At 41.3% G+C, this 20,269-nt stretch overlaps 1 protein-coding gene across 1 annotated transcript; it reads right to left on the reverse strand.

Annotated features, from left to right (window-relative positions):
• Nucleotides 1-263: 263 nt before the first annotated feature.
• KLHL23 (kelch like family member 23) lies at nt 264-16,145 on the reverse strand. The gene is given in 4 exon segments (XM_057747180.1): nt 264-619; nt 10,130-10,282; nt 13,547-14,761; nt 15,686-16,145. Coding segments are annotated over 4 exon segments (2,139 nt in total). The 3' UTR covers nt 264-308.
• Nucleotides 16,146-20,269: the final 4,124 nt, after the last annotated feature.

The raw sequence follows: 20,269 nt of genomic DNA on the forward strand, positions 1-20,269 counted from the left end.
ACCCAGTGTTAATGCTACCAAGAGAAAAAACTCACTACAAAGGCATTTCACCTTTTACCAAGTGTCCAGCATTCCAAATCACCTTTGATGAGCAGAGATTATAGGTGTTAACTCCATTGATTCAACTGTAAATATACATAAGATTTTTCTTGACCATTAATATAGGGTTGGGGTGTAGAGTTGGAGTTAGGAATAAGAATTTACCTAATATGTGCCAGGCCACAGTAACAAGACACTCCAAACCCTACACACTTTTTTTTTTACTATACTCTGAAACAGTGATTACTTGGTTATTTCTATGGACTTAATCAGACATTATACACACACACGCACCCATGGGACCGCATGGCACTTGGAAGATTACCTACGATTTCCCACTTATTAAGATCTGGATCATATTTCTCAATGCTCTGAAGATATGTCCCCTTTGAGTAGGAATACCCTCCAGTGACATAAATACACCCATTCATGATGACGGCACCACACTCCATCCTCCTTTCCATCATGGGAGCGATCTCTCTCCATTCATTTTGTTCAGGGTCATAGCATTCTGTGATTGTAGTTTGTCCACCAACTAGATAGAGCTTATTTTCAAACGGAACTGAACACAATCCATATTCTAGTAAAAAGAAAAAAGCACATTTTTATTAGGATAACAAACAAAAGCGATACCTCAGGGTGGTGATACAATAATGCTTTACAGTTTGGCATACAGAAACAGAGTAGTTGTGACACTTTGATTCCAGCACAGACTACCACAACACGGAACCTTAAAATCCACTGCCAATCACCAGATTCAGATTACCTGTTCCTGCCATTGTCTTTCAGGTTATCCTTAAGCAGGCTTTGCAGGATGCTGGGAGGAACGCATTCTCCAACCACTACCCTCCTGGGAACTTTTCAGCACAGGCACCTTTTTCTCTATACCTGTGTGTAACAGGTGGTAGCAGCAGAGTCTCTCTGCCATGAAGACGTCCTAGTAATTAACTGGTATAGGGTCCTTTAGGTCTTAGCAGCTAACCCTGTACCAGTATCTGCTGCCACAGGTGCGTGCCTCTCTCACACTACTGGTCAAGTTAAGGACACAAGAAGTTAGAGAAACACAAGCCAGTTTAGTGGGGAACTACAGTCTGTGATCTTAAGAAGCTACAGAAGGTGCCAAAAGGCAGTGGGCTGGGAGGCCACCTCTTGGGGGTCAGCTTTCCAGGCTGTTTTAATTTTTTCCACTTTATCTCTCCATCCACCTCCAAACCTGCTGGCTCTTCAAGGCACCAGGATCTTTGCAAACTTCACTTCCACTCCCTTCTTCCCAAAGCTGCAACTAGGGTAAGGCAGGTGAGGTGCCTAGAGCACAAAATATGAGAAGGCTCTTCCACTCCCAGTGATTCCTTCAGTTTTGTGCCTCAAGCATCTCACTTGCCTGACCCTAGTCCCTGCCCTTTCACACCCTCAGTTCTAACATTGCTCCCAGCCTGTGATTTCGTTCTCTGGAAATATTAACCATAAAATTACACTTAAATACTTCTAGCTGCAGATTTGAAGAAAGAGCAGGAGTTGTCAGTAGCACTAATATTACTCCAATAAATGAAGATTTAGCTTGCCATTGCTGAGCTGTTCCATCTGTCTGGAAGTCTTTTCTTTTCCCAGGTCTTTGCACAGCTGCCTCCTCGTCATTCAGGTCTCATCTTACTATCACCTCCTCAGAGAGCCTTCCCAGATGATCCAACCTGAAGGAGCTGGTCAGGCATTTCTACCACGTCACCCTATTTTAATTCTCTCTGTAGCTCTTCTCATGATCTGATGTGGTTCCTGTTTACAGTTTCTCTCTTCCTTCTAACAGTGTAGGAACTGTGTCCTGCACACCACTCCATTCCCAATTGGAGGATGGCAAGAGTCTGGCACCTTGTAAGGACTCAATAAGTTGGATCAATGAATGAACTGTACCTTGTATCCTGTGTGCCCAAATATGTGCTCCCATTACTTCGTGGAAGAAAAGCTTATAAAGCCTTCTTTAGAAAGAAAGAATGTACAATCAGAAATGTGATTTCCCCTTTAAGTAGGGAAGACAAAGTCTTATCAGTAAAAGTTCTTGCTATTTAGGTTTCAAAGCCTAAGGAAAAGTCTGAGAAGATTGGTATTTCTGCTTTGAGTCCATATATTGTTTTTCTCCAGTTTCTGACATTCAAGAAAATAAGAATTCTCCCACCTCTGAAAACCTATTTATTACCTTTCAGTTATATACATGCAGAATTTCCATAGGATTTAGTTGTTTTTGAGTACTTGTGACACATTGTTTAATTATATAAATTATGAGTCATTCTGTCAAATGGTTACTGTGAAAGTTAATGTTAATGATGATTCAAAAATTTTATCAGTTGGTATAAATTATTCAACAATGAGCTTATTAGGCTTTTCTTAAATTAATCAGACCTTACAAAAATCCTCAATTTGAGACTCTTATGTTCAGAGAGGTATCTCAATCTTTCTATAGCAGTAAAAATGTTTAAAGTAAAGTGACTCCTGGGCTCTCTATCCTGTTCCATTGAGCTATGTGTCTGTTTTTGTGCCAGTACCATACTGTTTTGATTACTGTAGTTTTGTAGTATACTCTGAAGTCACTGATTCCTCCAGCTCTGTTCTTCTTATTCAAGGCTGTTTTGGCTATTTGGGGTCTTTTGTGCTTCCATGCAAATTCTAAAATTATTTGTTCTAGTTCTGTGAAAAACACCGCTGGTATTTTGATAGGGATTGCACTGAATCTGTAGATTGCCTTAGGGTAGTGTGGTCATTTTAACAATATTAATTCTTCCAATCCATGAACACAGTATTTCTTTCCATCTGTTTGTATCATCTTCAATTTCTTTCAGCAGTGTCTTATACTTTTCCAAGCACAGGTCTTCAGGTTTATTCACAGGTATTTTATTCTTTTTGATGCAGTGGTAAATGGGATTTGTTTCTTTAATTTCTCTTTCTGATAGTTCATTGTTAGTATATTGAAATGCAACAGATTTTTGTATATTAATGCTGTATCCTTATGATCAATTAATCTATGACAAAGGAGGCAAAAATATACAATGGAGAAAAGACAATCTATTCAATAAGTGGTGCTGGGAAACCTGGACAGCCACATGGAAAAGAATGAAATTAGAACATTGCCTCATACCATATACAAAAATAACCTCAAAATGGATTAAAGACCGAAATGTAAGGCCTGATACTATGAAAGTCTTAGAGGAAAACATAGGCAGAACACTCTTTTGACATAAATCACAGCAAGCGCTTTTTCCATCCACCACTCAGAGTAATGAAAATAAAAACAAAAATAAACAAATGGGACCTTATGAAACTTAAAAGCTTTTGCACAGCAAAGGAAACCATAAACAAGATGAAAAGACAACCCTCAGAATACGAGAAAATATTTGCAAATGAATCAATGGACAAAGGATTAATCTCCAAAATATATAAACAGCTCATGCAGTTCAATGTCAAAAAAAACAAACAACCCAATCAAAAAATGGGTGGAAGACCTAAATAGACATTGCTCCAAAGAACACAAACAGATGGTCAAGAGACACATGAAAAGATGCTCAACATCACTAATTATTAGAGAAATGCAAATCAAAACTACAATGAGGTATCACCTCACACCAGTCAGAATGGGCATCATCAGAAAATCCACAAACAATAAATGCTAGAGAGGGTGTGGAGAAAAGGGAACACTCTTGCACTGTTGGTGGGAATGTAAATTGATACAGCCACTATGGAGAACACTAGGGAGGTTCCTCAAAAAACTAAAAATAGAATTATCATATGACCCAGCAATCCCACTACTGGGCATATACCCAGAGAAAACCATAATTCAAAAAGACACATGCACCCCCATTTCACTGCAGCACTATTTACAATAGCCAGGTCATGGAAGCAAGCTAAATGTCCATCGACAGACGAATGGATAAAGAAGATGTGGTACATATATATAATGGAATATTACTCAGCCAAAAAAAGGAACGAAATTGGATCATTTGTAGAGACATGAATGGACCTAGAGACTGTCATACAGAGTGAAGTAAGTCAGAAAGAGAAAAACAAATATCATACATTAACACATATATGTGGAATTTAGGAAAATGGTACAGATGAACGGGTTTGCAAGGCAGAAATAGAGACACAAATGTAGAGAACAAATGTATGTATGTACACCAAGAGGGGAGAGAGGGGTGTATGAATTGGGAGACTGGGATTGACATAAATACACTAATATGTATAAAATAGATAATTAATGAGAACCTGCTGTTCAGCACAGGGAACTCCAATTCACTGTACAGTAGAAGCTAACACAACATTGTAAAACAACTATATCTGCCCCCCCCCCAAATAAAGAATGTATGGTACATATATACAATGGAATATTAACCATAAAAAAGAACAAACTAATGCCATCTGCAGCAACATGGATGGACCTAGAGATTGTCATACTGAGTGAAGTAAGTCAGACAGAGAAAGACAAATATCATATAATATTGCTTATATGTGGAGTCTTAAAAAGGTACAAATGAACTTATCTACAAAACAGAAATAAAGTTACAGAGTAGAAAACAAACTTATGTTTACCATGAGGTAAGGCAGGGGAGGGATAAACTGGGAGATTGGGATTGACATATACATACTACTATATATAAAATAAACAACTAATAAAGACCTACTGTATAGCACAGGAACTCTACTCAATACTCTATAATGGCCTATATGGGAAAAGAATCTTAAAAAGAATGGATATATGCAAATGTATAGCTGATTCACTTTGCTGTACACCTGAAACTAACACAACATTGAAAATCAACTTTACTCCAATAAATAAATAAATTTTAAAAAATGATAAAGCAAAAAAAAAAAAACCAGATGAACAGATAAAAAAGATGCGGTGTATATATACAATGGAATACTACTCAGCCATAAAAAAAGAATGATATTTTGCCGCTTGCAACAACATGGATGGACTTGGAGGTTATATGATGAGTGAAATAAGTCAGACAGAGAAAGACAAATACTGCACGATATCACTTATATGTGTAATCTAAGAAATAAAATGAGCTAGTTAGTATAACAAAAAAGAAACAGACTCATAGATATAGAGAACAAACTAGTGCTTACCAGTGGGGAGCAGGAAGCAGGGGGAGGGGCAAGATAGGGGTAGGAGATTAAGAAGTACAAACTATTATGTATAAAATAGATAGGCTACAAGGCTATATTGTACAACACAGGGAATATAGCCACTCTTTTATAATAACTACAGAGTATAAAAAATTTTAACTATAAAAAATTTAAAAATTGTAAATCACTATGCTGTACACCTGAAATATATAATAGTGTAAACTATAGCTCAATTTTTTAAAAGTATAAACAGAAATAAAGTGATTCCTGGTAGTTTTTCCCCTGTTATGCAAATGCAACATAACGTTCTATTACAGCTGATAGAAACTTCCTCAACTGTAACTGACTTTTTTCTTGTTGTTCCCTCTATGAAGCTACTGAGGCTGAGAAATTGTGTCTTGTTTACTGAGCTCCTACCACTGTACACAGCAAGCAGGAAGCATCTGGCAAATATCTGTTGAATAAATGAATGAATGAACAATTTCAAACCAAGCATGAGAATAGCACCATCTGTCACAGCTCTGAGAGTTTACACACAAATATTCACCATAAATATATGGCAGTCTGTATTCAGTGACACATGAGTGATAGGAACAAAGCCATGCAGGGATTCAGAGACAACCACAATCTTTTCAGGTATTCAATATCCACTGAAGTGCTTTAAGGTTTTTACCTAAGATTTTTTCTCACTGAAAAGACCTGTAAGGCTTATCTAATCTAACTTCCTTATTTTGCTGGAAAGTAAGACCCAAGACCTTAAGCCACTGCCCAAGATTAGACAAGTAAATAAATAGCAGAGCCAAGCGAGAACGTTCTCCCCACTGGACACAGCTCTCCACAGATTTTTCTTCTCTATCGCTTACTGCTTCTTCCGGGTTCTTCACGCACTTTTCTTCCTCAGCTCATCCTTCAACTAATGCTGTTTCCCAAGATTCTGCTCATTGCTGTGTCGTTGGTCCCAACTTCCCAAGGCATCGCATTCACCTCCATACAAAGCCATCATCTCTAAGCAACAACTCACAGATCCCTGTATTTAGCCGCATCCTTCCTCCTGAGCTGCAGAACCACACTTCCCATCGCTTTCTGAACAGCTCTTCTGAGTTATCTAACTAGCCCTTGACATTTTACGACAAAACTGAGCTCATCATCTCTCCTCTTCTCCCTTCCCATTTGTTGCTACTTCAGTGCTCCTGGTCAATCAGCCAGAGAGCCTGGAATGACTGTCAATTCCTTTCTCACCCTCATCGCCCATGTCCAGTCACCCAAGGGAGCGATCACTACCATTCAATCAATGGTGAATCTATACTATTCCTCACACTTGCCTGCTTTCTACTCCTACCACTTCAGGCTTTCAGTATTTCTCACCTGGTTTATTATAATAGCTTTAGCAGATCTCCCTGCCATCTTTCTCACAGTCTATTCTCAAAAGAGCTCTTATCTTAAAGCTAGAACTGATCACGCATCATTCTCTTCCTCTGAAAACTTTGGTAGTTCTCGATTTTTAAAATTCTCCAGACTCCCCTTCCAAGCCCACCATGACATGCTCTTAACTGAACTCTTCTCATCCAGTCTCTCATTCTACCCTCTTGCGTCTCACGAATATACTTCCACTCCAGCAACTGGAATAAACCTGGAACTTTCCCTTCAGCCTTCCTTCACTGGCTAACCTTCTGCCAGAACGCTCGTCCTCAAAAACTACCTTCCTTAATTGCAGCCATTCTTTAAGGCCCAAATCATAGCAACCTACTCCTGGAAGCCTTCTAAGATGGTCAGATTCCCCTTAATTAGACTGAAGCTCTCGCTACCCTCAATTTCAATAGCACTTTTTTGTAAGATTGTCTCGTATTCCTGCTATGTATGTGTCTTTACTACTAGATGCTGAGTTTCCATGGCAGTAAAATTAATCATCTTTGTGTCTTATGTAATAATTATTGAAAGAATGGTATCTTTCTCAACGTAAGGTCTCAATAAATGTTACCTTGAATTTTATGGAATTATAGTCCCGTCTTCAACTATACAAAGCAACCATCCTTAAAACCATTAAGAAAAAAAGATATTTATATTACCTTTTAAAAATAACAGTAGTCATTTCTTTGCAGTCTAAGTTACGTATCTATAAGGTAGACTCAAGACTGACATTTTACATTCTTCAAGATGTGCTCCTAAAACACTTAAGAAGCATAAGTTGCTATAATTCAGAGGATGTAGATCCAAACACCTTCCAGGGCCAAGGAGATAACAGACTAGCTGAATGCACTGGGCCGGGGTAAGAAAAACAACAGCATAGGCCTCCCAGGTCATGATGTGATGAGAATGGAAGAGGTTGTGGTGAAATGGAGCATATAAGCCTCATCTAAAGGGAACAGCCACCACTTGGCCCCAGTGAATAGGACCCAAGGTTGCCAGATCTTGCAATTTTTCTAAAGGCTGGAAATCATGATTTTTATGTGAAATCTCCTGAATTGTTAAATATTGGTAACAAGCCAGTTAAAAATATTTTGAACACTGTGAGAGCCAAACAGAAGATATCACGTAGGGTTGCTAATCTGATACCTTCGTTTCTCACATTATGTCAAGAAAATGTCCAATGCGAATCAAAACGCTCTGTATGGAATTCTATGTTCCCAGTGATTGATACTGTAATTTAATACTCATTTCTGATTGATTTTTTGATTTGCCATGACTTTACATACTTTGGCATAAGTCTCACTACCTTTTAAACTCTCTTTAAAGCAGTTAACAAGCTATATCCATTTTAAGTATGTCATGAGACATTTATTTTTAAAGGAATCCCTTTATGAAATATAAATTGTGTAATGTAAACAACTGCCCTCTGATTTGTTAATCTGACTTTTCACATGTTGGATTTTCTTTATAAAGATAAGTGAGAGCAGTATCTAACTCATAAAGTTAACATGAGGATCAAATGAAGTGACAGCGCAGTTGTTAAGAGCATGGGCTCCCAGCCAGACTGCCTGGATTTGAACCTCACAGCAAGCCCTAGCTAGCTGACCCTGGGCAATGCATTCACTCTTTGAGTGCCTCAGTGACCTATAAAATAGTAGTGTACCAGGCTCACAAGATTGCTGTGAAGTTTCAATAGATTAATACATGTCAAAGTATGGGAAAAGTCAGTGCCTGGCACATACTTATTGAACAAATGTTAGCTATTACAGGCATACCTTGAAGATAGTGCAGGTTGGGTTCCAGGGCACAGTAATAAAGTGAATACACAATAATATGTCACACAAATTTTTTGGTTTTCCAGGGCATATAAAAGTTATGTTTACACTATACTGTAGTCTGTTAAGTGTTCAATAGCATAGATTTTTATGTCTAAAAAAATAATGAACATACCTTAATTTTAAAATATTTTATTGCTAAAAAATGCCTAGTCAATTACAATGGAATATCAAAAATCGCTGATCACAGATCACCATAACAAATATAACAATAATGAAAAAGTCTGAAACACTGCGAGAATTATCAAAATATGACAAGACACAAAGTGAGCAAATGTTGTTGGAAAAATGGCACCGATAGAATTCTCAAGGCAGGGTTGCCACAAACCTTCAATTTGTAAAAAATGCAGTATCTGCAAAGTACAATAAAGCGAAGTACAATAAAACAAGGAATGTCTGTACTCAATATGACTGTTATTACTTTCCATTATAATTTCATTAGTTGTACCAGAAAGTTGTGGGGAGTCTGGGATAATATCTCTTAACTACTAGGAGACGGAAGGCTACCTCCACGATGTCTTCAGAGCCAGGACAGCGAGTGGCTGAAGTCTGTTCCTATTGTAAGTCCTATGGTGTATGCGGACACAGCACTAGATTCAGGTGTGCTCCTCCTGAACTGTGAGATGACATATATGATGTATGGGGGAACTAGCTGCATTGGTCAAAAGTAGGAAAGCCTGCTGCCTTATGGAGAGGCAGACTGCTTATTGGTTATAGCACAGGTTAACGCAATCAAACGGCTTGACTCTGAATCCTGACCCACCACCTCCAAACTGTGTGACCTTGGCAAAGCTACTTAACCTTTCTAAGCCTCCATTTTCAAATATGTAAAGCAGAGGTAAACAATACCTACTCACAGGGTTGTAGTTAGAACTTAAGGTAATATTACATGCCAAGTGCTTAGTCAATACCTGACCTATGGCAAGTGCTCAAGAAGATTAGCTATTACTATTACTCTCAGATGGTTCAAGCTTGTGAATTTCAACTATGCTTTCCAGTGACTCACGTAGAAGCCAGATGCTATATGGAAAATGATTCAGAGTAATATGGTGACATGAATCTTTCCTAATGAAAAAAACCTTAAACAGATGGCATAACTGTAACAGGTTTATGTTTCCCCCTGAGCTCTACCCAAAAAGACAAGTCAAAGAACAAAGGACACCACAGAAGGCAGGCCATTCTTTGTGGGCAGACAACATGATCCCCTGATACCTGTTAAGGCCAACACAGGGCTCTGCATATCATAGGAGTGAGTGCTTAATAGTTATTGAATCCCAGAAAGAACATACTTCTAAAAATAAAACAAAAATCATCTCCTGTTGAACTGAGTCAGCAGGTATCCTTCCCAACTATCTGATAGACTAGTGATTTTTTTAACTGTCAATAAAAATTGTGTTTTATATAATGCACGTGGTAAATGAAAGAAAGCATATAACTAAGAGGAAACACAAAAAGAATCTTAGTAAAAAAAAAACTTAAGAAAAAACTAACACTTTTAACTACACAGGCTTAAAATATGAGTCACGTAAAGACATCAGGGAAAATATTTGTAGATGTCATCTAGTTGGAATAAGCTAATTGTGATTATTGTTAGATGAACATGTGAATATTTTGAGCCTTTTAATGATACTCATGTGTAGTCTACTACAAATTTAGCACTTTCTACTTCCAGCCCATTTTTAGCCATCTCTTATGCTGATAAACTGCATGTACTATTTGTGACAGTAATTTGTTACCTGGATGTGGACTGGAGGTGATGAGGCTCCATTCATTGATATCTGAATTGTAGCTCTGGACCTTGTCATAAGTGCAGCTTCCTCTGTATCCACAGTGGCCGCCAATGACGTAGATAACTTCATGTAAGACGCAGGCAGTAGCATTTCCCACGCCTGTGTGTTAATTAAAATCACATCTTCAGATTGGTCTTTCATTTGGTTTTGCAATGAATATTGGACTAAGATTATTATTGCTTTTGTTATTATTGATAGTACTTGCAAAGCATTCTGCTAGGTGCTATGAAGGCTAGAAGAATAAAAAAAAAAGGCTCGCTGCACTTTTTTTTTAAAGGGGTGAGACATTTACACAAATAATTAGAACACAAGGTTGAGAACTCCTGTGAACATTCAGAACAAGGAGACATTGCTTTGACTGAGGGAATCATGGCTGGCAGCGGCAGCATTTGACCTGGGCCTCAGCAGGTAGCCTTTGGCAGGTAGAGGTGAGAGGAAGCCATCCTAAGCAGAGGGAAAGGCAAACACAAAGGCTTATTGGACAATGTCACGGAGCCCAGCTTGATCCCCAGCACTTGGGCAGGGCAGGTGGCACACCTGGGGCTGTCGTGTGGGAATTAAAGCTGATGTGGTAAACTGAAGCCACACGGCAAAGGATCCTGATGCCCAACTAAGAAATATGGACTTAATTCAGCAGACTTTTAAGGTTTTTAAACAGAGGGAGGGATGGACTACAGAAGTAGCAGGGCAAGAGAAAGAGTTAGGTATTGGCCCAGGTGTGAAGTACTGAGGGCCTGACTTAGACTGGGCCTTGAGTGGGAGGGAAGGATACAGGGGTAAGAGACACAGGTAGAACAGATGCGCTTTGATGACTGACTGCATCCGAGACAAACGAGCTCATTCTGAGGTCCTGAGCTTGGAGTACCTGGGAAACACTGATGCCACAGAAAAATAAGGAAGAAATGGATTCAGCAGGGGAAGAAGACGTGAGGAAGAAAGATGAGGAGGTGCCTTTTAGTTGAAAATGTCAGTTTTAGTCTTTCAACCAACTTTTTAGTTAGCCTATTATGTGCCGGTGCAGTTCAATCTCCCTGTACATTTCTATTCCAAAACAAAAGGGAGTTTATAAGCAGTGTAGTTATGGTAAGGGGGAAAAAGTTAGGACTTTTTAAAGAGCCAAGTATTTATTTCTTCTCTGTACATCCCTAAACTAAAAAAGGAAATGAATTTGAAATTTGACTCTGCCCAATTTAGGTGCTCACTACCAGGGAAAGCGGCTAGTTCACTTCATGACTACAAAAAATACAACAAAGTGAGGAACACAGTGTTATCCCTTCTGGAGACAAATGGGAAACTTCAAGTTCAGCATGAGTCCACCCATTAGAACTAGTACTAGCGAAATGTGCACATAACTGACAAAAGTATTACCTTTCCCTGGGATGGTCAGATATAATCAGGAATCAACACTTAAGTTAAAAGTACAAAACTGTGGAATTTCAGACCCAGCTGGGAGGTAGGGGAGGACTTCAGCATACCAGATTCTTCCATTCCACTCAAGGCTAAGGTAAGAATACCTGTGCCACCATTGCAGCATTTTCTTGTCAGGAAACACTGTTTCACACATGACTTAACATTTCAGTAAAGTAATACATTTCAGTCCTCAAAGAAATATACTCTAAACTACATAACCACTGAAACTGTGATCATAAGATTAAGACATAGAGGCAAAAATATATCCAGGTTTACAATAGCTGCAAATATTTGAACTTCCCTTGTTTCTTTTGTGGGAAAGGAGTCAGGACATTCAGAGCCACCATGGGGAAAGGACTGGGATTAGTAAACTGCGGGGTCAAGCTTGGGCAGAGTCAAAAACCAGAGCAGCAATCTCAGCGGGCGTTAAGCCCCTTCTCCCATCCTGCCAACTACTGCGCAACCTTCGGGCTAGGAGGAGAGCAGTTGTAATTGAATATGAAAGATATTTCTGTCCTGTCAAAGCTGACATGTTCTTCTATAAGAATGTTCATGACTATAATGCCTAACGCTTACTGTTTACTCTACGCCAGACACTGGTCTAAGCGCTTCACAGGCATAAATTCAATTAACCCTCTCAGAACGAAGCTGTGTGATGTTGTGACCCCACTGTGCAGACAGCAAAACTGGGGCACAGGGAGATGACACCATTTGCCCAAGCTCACCAGCAAGTAAATAGAAAGTCGGGATTTGGACCCAGGCAGTTTGGCTTCAGAAGCAGTGTGCCTGGTCACAAGGCCATTCTGCCTCTCAGGCTTCCTGTTCTCATCCAAGGATCACACCGGGTCAGATTCCCAGACCAGGTCAGATTCCCACACCCTCGCTAGCGTTAAAAAAGAAACAGAAAGGCCTGGGAAGAAACATCAGGAATAAAATAACTCAAATTTGGTAACAACCTACCAGTTCATGTGCAACTCCCCAGCACCAATGAATAAATGTAATGAAATAAATGAGATTCCAGCTTAACTTTTTTTTCCAGTGGGAATGAAAGACAACAAGGCTAAACACAGCAGAAAATCCAGGGTTTATCAGACACATACTGAGATCCAATTGTGTGCGTGGCTGTGTGGGCCACGCGTGGGAGACAGGGGATCTACCCCTTCCCTTTATCCTCTAAGACAAGACTGGAGTCACAAAAGGCAGAGGCTGTCTCTGGTTTTTGAAAGAATGTAATTTGTTACACCCTACAGGGACCAAACCTTTCAAGGTTTTAATGAAAGACCTTTTAAAAGACAGATGATCAGATGATGAGAGGAATAAAAGCTGAATATTTAAAAGCAGAATCAAAAAATTCAATTTCAAGAGCAAGCAAAAAGAAAAAAACTTAAACATGAATAAAACTACCCAGCTTCCTCTCTTCATTTAGCCTTTGATTTAAATGTAAATTCTTAAGACTCAAAGCAAGATGTAGACTCAAAACAGGCTGTGGAGTAAGTAGAATGAATTATACTGTTTTCTTATATAAATAATATTTCTGGGACTTCCCTGCTCGTCCAGTGGTTAAGAATGTGCCCTGCAATGCAGGGGACGCTGGTTCGATCCCTGGTTGGGGAACTAAGATCGCACATGCCTCGGGGCAAATAAGCCTGTGCACTGCAACAAAGAGCACACATGTCACAACTAAGACCTGATGCAATCAAAAAGAAATAAAATAAGTAGTATTTCTTTTCTAGCATACTCCGATCACATAACTCTCCAGTCATGTTGGGGACTGCTATACTATATTTTTACTTGCAACATTCTGTGTAACATTATTTGTACAACCCACTATAGATCCTAGGTAGCATTCCAAAGTGACAAATTCTTTTTAACGTTACCTGTGAGAGAAGTGAGGGACCCTTGGCCTAACCTCAAACACCTAACAAATACAGAATAAACACAATCTGTACTTACCTTTAATCATGTTTGCAATAGGAATCCATTTCTCTTTTAATGGATCATAGAACTCGGCCTCTTCTGCTGGAGCCCCTTTTCTGTAACCACCTAAAGCATAGACACAGCCACCCAAGGTGACTGCGCAGTGGTAATACCTGGCATTGAGCATTGGCAGACCTTCAGTCCATTCATCTCTTTCACTGTTATAGATCCACACTGTGTCAAGAGCTTCTATGTTATCTGTTCTGTAACCCCCGGTTACATAAATATTGGGTCCCAAACATGTAACACCATAGCTCTCCCTAGTGTAATCTGGTATTTCTGCTCCCTGGATCCAAACATTTGTCAAAGGATCCCATATGTGCACCTCTGATAAAGGATGCCAGTAATAACCTCCAATGATATACATTGTGGCTGTGGACCTCTGAGAAATCTCTTTATGCATGGGATTCAAAGCATTGTATATTAGAGATCGGATCTTATTTTCGGTTAATAGGCAGTTTCTTTGAAGGCCTAAAGCTGTTTTTAAATACACTGGATCTATATCTATGTTTACATAGCTTAGTAGATTATACAGGCATTCAATTCGATTTTCTACATCATGAGCCGTCCACTTAATAACTGGCTCTATGAGAGCCTCTTCTTTCCAAACACTGAGATTCTTCCTGGACAAGATAAAGAGAAACTTTTCAAGGCTGATTTCCAGAAATTCCTCTTGTTGCCAAACTTCCTTAAACCTTGAGCATAGAATTCTTCGCGATTCCTTCTCTAGTTCTGGACACACGTGAAATTCTGCAAAGGAGTGCATTCCAATACAATTATCAATATCCAAGTGCCTTACCAAAAACTGCTCACATGCTTTCTTTACCGAAAGGAACTGCAGCAGATCTGCTGCTTCAAGCAGGCTTTGAACATTTCTTTTGGTTATCTCAATCTGGGAAGTGTAGGCATAATTCACAAGGCCTTCCAAGATATCATGGTGGATGCCAGAGATTTTTATTTTATTTTTAAATTTTTCTTTCATGTCAGCGGTGAACATCGCTTTAAAATAATTGCTGCAAGCAGCTAAAACAGCTCGGTGACAATGGAAGATTATGCCTGAAGGACACTGAAGGGTAATATCAGTAAATAATCCATCCAAGTAAAATGTTCTGAATGCATCCAGAAAATCCACTGGATGCGTCGAATCCTTGAAAAGGTAAATATAATCTTCTTGTCCTTTTAGAGCCATGGCTGCAATAAACAGGGAATAAAAGATGTTTTCAATTGTGCCTATTACCTCATATTATCGATGCTAAATATTGCCGTCATTATAACGATCGATTAGCATCGAATACACAAAATAGACTAAGTTAAGCACTCTGTCACAAATGCAAAATGTGGATACACTATTTCATAAGTTATATGATGCTCAATTTAATTCAGGGTAGCTTGGAGTCTGATATGAGGCCCCCGGACTGTTCATTGGTCCTTTAGAGAAGAAACATTGATTTGCTACCCCATTCACCCAATTTCCGCAATCTGCCTCGAGCTGGCGGTCCTAGAGAGATCCCACACTTGGCAAACCAAGTGTCCAAGAGGGCACCCCACTCGAGGCTGGACCTTGGCCGTCTCGGCTCGGCCCCAATTCAACCTTTTTCCTTAGCTCCGTCTCCCTTTCAAGTCGAATCAAGATGCCAGGAAAGGGATGATCGAAATATAACTGGACAGAAGAAATCTCGAAAAAGGGAAATCCTTTGCTTTTCCGCCCAAGGAAGGGCAGAAAGGAAAGCGGCCGGCCGGCGGCCCCTCCATCCCCGCGCCCCCTCCGCCGGCGGCCGCTGGGGTTTCCGCACGCCGCGCGCCCGGGCCCCGGGCCCGCGTTCCCGCCCGGAGACCGCCCCGCTCGGGGGCCTGGCGCGGGGACTCGCCTCGAGGGCGCCGCGCGCCGCCCGCCCAGCCGGGCGCCCGCGTCCCTCTGCCCCGGGACGCCGCACAGGTGTGGGGACGGCGCCGCGGACGGCCCCGCGCTCGGCCCGGCCCGCCGCCCGCGCGGCCATTGTCTCCGCGCCTCCGCCGCGGGCCGGCCCGGGAGGCGGCGTGGCCTCGCTCCCCCGCGCCCGGCCCCGCTCGCTCCCCGCCGGCTGGCCTCGGGCGGCGGGGCCGCCCCGCACTTACCTCCGGCGGCGGCTGCGGGGCGCGGGGCGGGCCCGCGGGCTAGCGGCGAGCGGGGGCGGGGGCGCCTCCGGACCCTCTGACCATCTTTGGAAGAGGCGCGGCGGAGGCTGCCTGCTAGTGCAGCTCCAGCCCACAAGCGGCTCCTATTTTGGTGCCCCGGCTGCTCTCCGCCTCCAACCGAACAGCCCCCCGCGCGGCTGGGGCGCGGGGCCACGCGCGGGAACTCCCGGGTGGGGGGGCCGCGCTGCGGGCAGGGGCGGGGTGGGCGCGCGGGCGCGCAGCTGCGGCCCCTCCCCGGCGGGTCCCCCTGCAGCAGGTGGGACCGCTTCCTCGAGAAGGCTGCCCGCGCCGGTAGCTTTTACCCTTCTCCCTGGAACTGTCCCCCTACCCCCCACCCCACACACAGACACTCCCGAGCGTTTTCTCTCGATAAACTCTCCAAGTCCTGAATTAGGACCATATAAAGGGGCTGGGAGACCCCCTTTTCCCTCCTTCAATAGCTCTCCCCAGCCCAGGCCCTAACGGTGGAGTGGAGTTGGGGGGCTGGGGTTGGAGAGAATGCAGCAAACCTAAAGGTCTGGGGTTGAGGTTGCCTTCAAAACGCCAGAAAGTAGCCGCCGCCTTCCCAAGGACTCCATCCGGCCCCCAGCAGAGCTCTCTGGAGGAGTTCTGGGGAAAGCCCCTGGGGTTGATTTGTACACTGTGGGTTAACTTGGAGCTTTGAGAAAAACTGGGAGCAGCCAGGGCCAAGGATTCAGGTTACAGTATTCAGAGCAGAGTAGCTGGAAGGAGCAGCCTCGCGTCTTTCTTCCTGGTGGCAGCCAGTCCAATCACATAAAGACATCCATATGCTACACCAGAGAGTTCATTTTCTTGTTCCTACAAAAGCCAACATCAAATATTTTCATTTATCATTCATTCATTTGCAAGCTTTTGCTAGGCACAGTCACTGGTAATAGCGTGGTGAAAGATGGTCCATAACTCTCATGGAGTTTACAGTCTCGACAGCTTAAGGGAGGAAGGAGACCAGGATGAAAGGAACACCAGAGGCCCAGTGTGTTTCTCAGAATATGGTCTGAGAGACTATACACAAACAGACAATGGCCAGACTGTGTATGACAACAGAACTCTGAACCACACAAGAAGCCAAGGAAACCAAACCACAACTTCTGCAGCAACTGGACCAGAACAGTCAGGAGGTGGTCAATGACTGCCAACTTCCCTATTTTTACCCCTACTTTCAACTTGAGACCAACGCTAGAAAGCCAAATATGCTGCCCATACAAATCACATAAAAGATTCCCTGATTCTAGTAGCTGGCCTCCAGCTTTCCCAGGCCAACAACCCCCTATCCAAGCATACCTGAGACCATCCCCTCTTTTTCCACTTTTATAAAGATTTCCCCCTCCCCTACAGGCCTCTGAGTTTCTATCAAAGGCAACTGATGGTCCTGACTCTCTTGCTATAGCAAGATCTGAATAAATGGCCTCTGTTCTCATTTGGGAGATTTTAGTTCAATTCCACATGTCAGACCACCTCAGCTGAATTATGTGGGATGCTAGAATCTGCATTCTAATCAAGGGCATCAGGTGATTCTCTTGCACAATTAGAAGAATGTATGTTGGGGACTTTCCTGGTTGTCCAGTGGGTAAGACGCCGCGCTCCCAACATAGGGGGCCAGGGTTGTATCCCTGGTCGGGGAACTAGATCCCACATGCGTGCTGCAACTAAGAGCCCACATGCCACAACAAAGATCCTGGAGTGCTGCAACTAAGATCTGGCACAGCCTAAATAAATAAATAAATAAAAATATTTTTAAAAAAAGAAAGAATGTATGTTGGACCCAAAATGGAAGAAAAATGAAAGATTTACTATCTCAACATCTGGTAAACAGTTTAGTAGAGAAGAAAAGTATATGAGATTTTGTTTCAGACTTAAGATTCTTCTCTTCCACTTATCTATCATGTAGCTTAACTAAAGTTCTCTGACTCAGTTTCCTGACTTGTAAAACAGAAGATATCAGTACTTTCTCAACTAACATAAGGTTATTGGAAAGATAAAATTATGACAATGAAAGCACTTTGGATGCGGTATATAAATGTTAACTATTATATTGAAAGGATATTTATACTTAATTCTCCATCACAACCTCAATTTGGAAATTAGTATCTTAACATTTCTTCAAAAATTATGAACTTTGTAGTTAATTGTAATTATAGACAGTTTGTCCTTCATGGATAGTGATGTTATTGTTGGTATTGTCATTCAAGGACACAATTGTGACTGATTGAATATAGGGCATTCTTTCCATGGTTGTCACTGAGTGTGGCAATGGCTGTTTGTGGCTACGATGCTAGGTTTGATGTATAGTAAATATAGGCTCTACCTGACTCAGAGGAGGGGATTCTAGAATCATAACAGCGTGTAATAAATGATTCTTGAATAATAGAATCCACTATATTGTCATTTGTGCAGTTATTTCAGATTGCTGCAGAGCCCAATTAATGCTTTTGTTTTCATTCCCTGATGTTCCCTGGTTATGAATTATGGCTTAAGAGCGTATATCAGGGACTTCCCTGGTGGTGCGGTGGTTAAGAATCCGGCTGCCAATGCAGGGGACATGGGTTCGAGCCCTGATCCGAGAAGATCCCACATGCCATGGAGCGACTAAGCCCGTGTGCCACAACTATTGAGCCTGCACTCTAGAGCCTGCTCACCGCAGCTACTGAAGCCTGCGTGCCTAAAGCCTGTGCTCTGCAACAAGAGAAGCTACTGCAATGAGAAGCCCACGCACTCCAATGAAGAGTAGCCTCCGCTCACCACAACTATAGATAGCCTGTGCACAGCAACAGACCCAATGCAGCCAAAAATAAATTAATTAAAAAAGCCAACAAACACATGAAAAGATGCTCAACATCACTAATCATCAGAGAAATGCAAGTCAAAGCCACAATGAGGTATCACCTCACATGGATCAGAATGGCCATATCACAAAATCTGGAAACAACAAATGTTGGAGAGGGTGTGGAGAAAAGGGAACTCTCCTGCACTGTTGGTGGGACTGTAAGTTGGTACAGCCACTATGGAAAACAATTTGGAGGTTCCTTAAAAAACTACAAATAGAACTACCATATGATCCAGTAATCCCACTACTGGGCATATACCCAGAGAAAACCATAATCCCAAAAGAAACTTGTACCATAATGTTTATTGCAGCACTATTTACAATAGCCAGAACATGGAAGCAACCTAAATGCCCATCAACAAATGAATGGATAAAGAAGATGTGGCATATATATACAATGGAATATTACTCAGCTATAAAAAGGGATGAGATGGAGCTATATGTCATGAGGTGGATAGACCTAGAGTCTGTCATACAGAGTGAAGTATGTCAGAAAGAGAAAGACAAATATTGTATGCTAACTCACATATATGGAATCTAAAAATGGTACTGATGAACTCAGTGACAAGAACAAGGATGCAGATGCAGAGAATGGACTGGAGAACTTGAAGTTTGGGAGGGGCTGGGGGTGAAGGGGAAGCTGAGATGAAGCGAGAGAATAGCACAGACATATATAGTACCAACTGTAAAATAGATAGCCAGTGGGAAGTTGCTGTATAACAAAGGGAGTTCAACTCGAGGACGGAAGATGCCTTAGAGGACTGGAATGGGGAGGATGGGGGGGACTCGGGGGGGGGGGGAGTTGAGGGAGGGAGGGAATACGGGGATATGTGTATAAAAACAGATGATTGAACTTGCTGTATCCCCCAAAAATAATAAACAAATAAATAAAATTAAAAAAATAATAATTGAAAAAAATAAAGTTGGTTCATTTTTTTAAAAAAGTGTATATCAGCTATATGTCAATTATATCTCCAAAAAAAAAAAGACCCCAAAAAGTGCATATCAATATATATTAGACTGTGTCAACCTGCCAAGAGAAGAGCAGGTCCTGAAGGGTATGGACAAGAGCAGTTCCTCTTTACCACATGCTTTAACAAAAGGACCACTGCAAATGCTAATAGATTTGATGCACTCAGAAACATATCATTAGCATTCATAAGTTAAATAAATTAATGACACTGTTCAAGAAAACAGGTATGCTATCTGTGAATCTAAGTCTTAGGGAAATAAAGAGCCACTGTGGAGATGAGACATAAAAGACTCTTGGCAGATATTGAGCTTAGCATGGAGTTGGAGTCCTTTTGACATCATACTGCACTTTTCAAAAGACACTTGGTTTCTAAAAATAACAATTTTATTTGTTGTTTTTGCCTTAGTACATCTTTCTAATAAGTATCGCATTAAAGGTTTGGTATGCTAATTGTGATATCATTATAAATATGTGTAAATGTGCTGGTATATACAGAAAAGTTTGTATATTTCATTTAACATACTAGATAAAACAAGTTGGTGTTAGTAAGAAAATAATAGGATTAAAGACCTATATGTAAGGCCAGACACTATAAAACTCCTAGAGGAAAACACAGGCAGAACACTCTATGACATACATCAAAGCAACATCCTTTTTGACCCACCTCCTAGAATCAGGGAAATAAAATCAAGAATAAACGAATGGG

The sequence above is a fragment of the Hippopotamus amphibius genome, chromosome 8 (genome assembly GCF_030028045.1).
Source record: "Hippopotamus amphibius kiboko isolate mHipAmp2 chromosome 8, mHipAmp2.hap2, whole genome shotgun sequence".
In the NCBI taxonomy this organism is placed as follows: Eukaryota; Metazoa; Chordata; class Mammalia; order Artiodactyla; family Hippopotamidae; genus Hippopotamus; species Hippopotamus amphibius.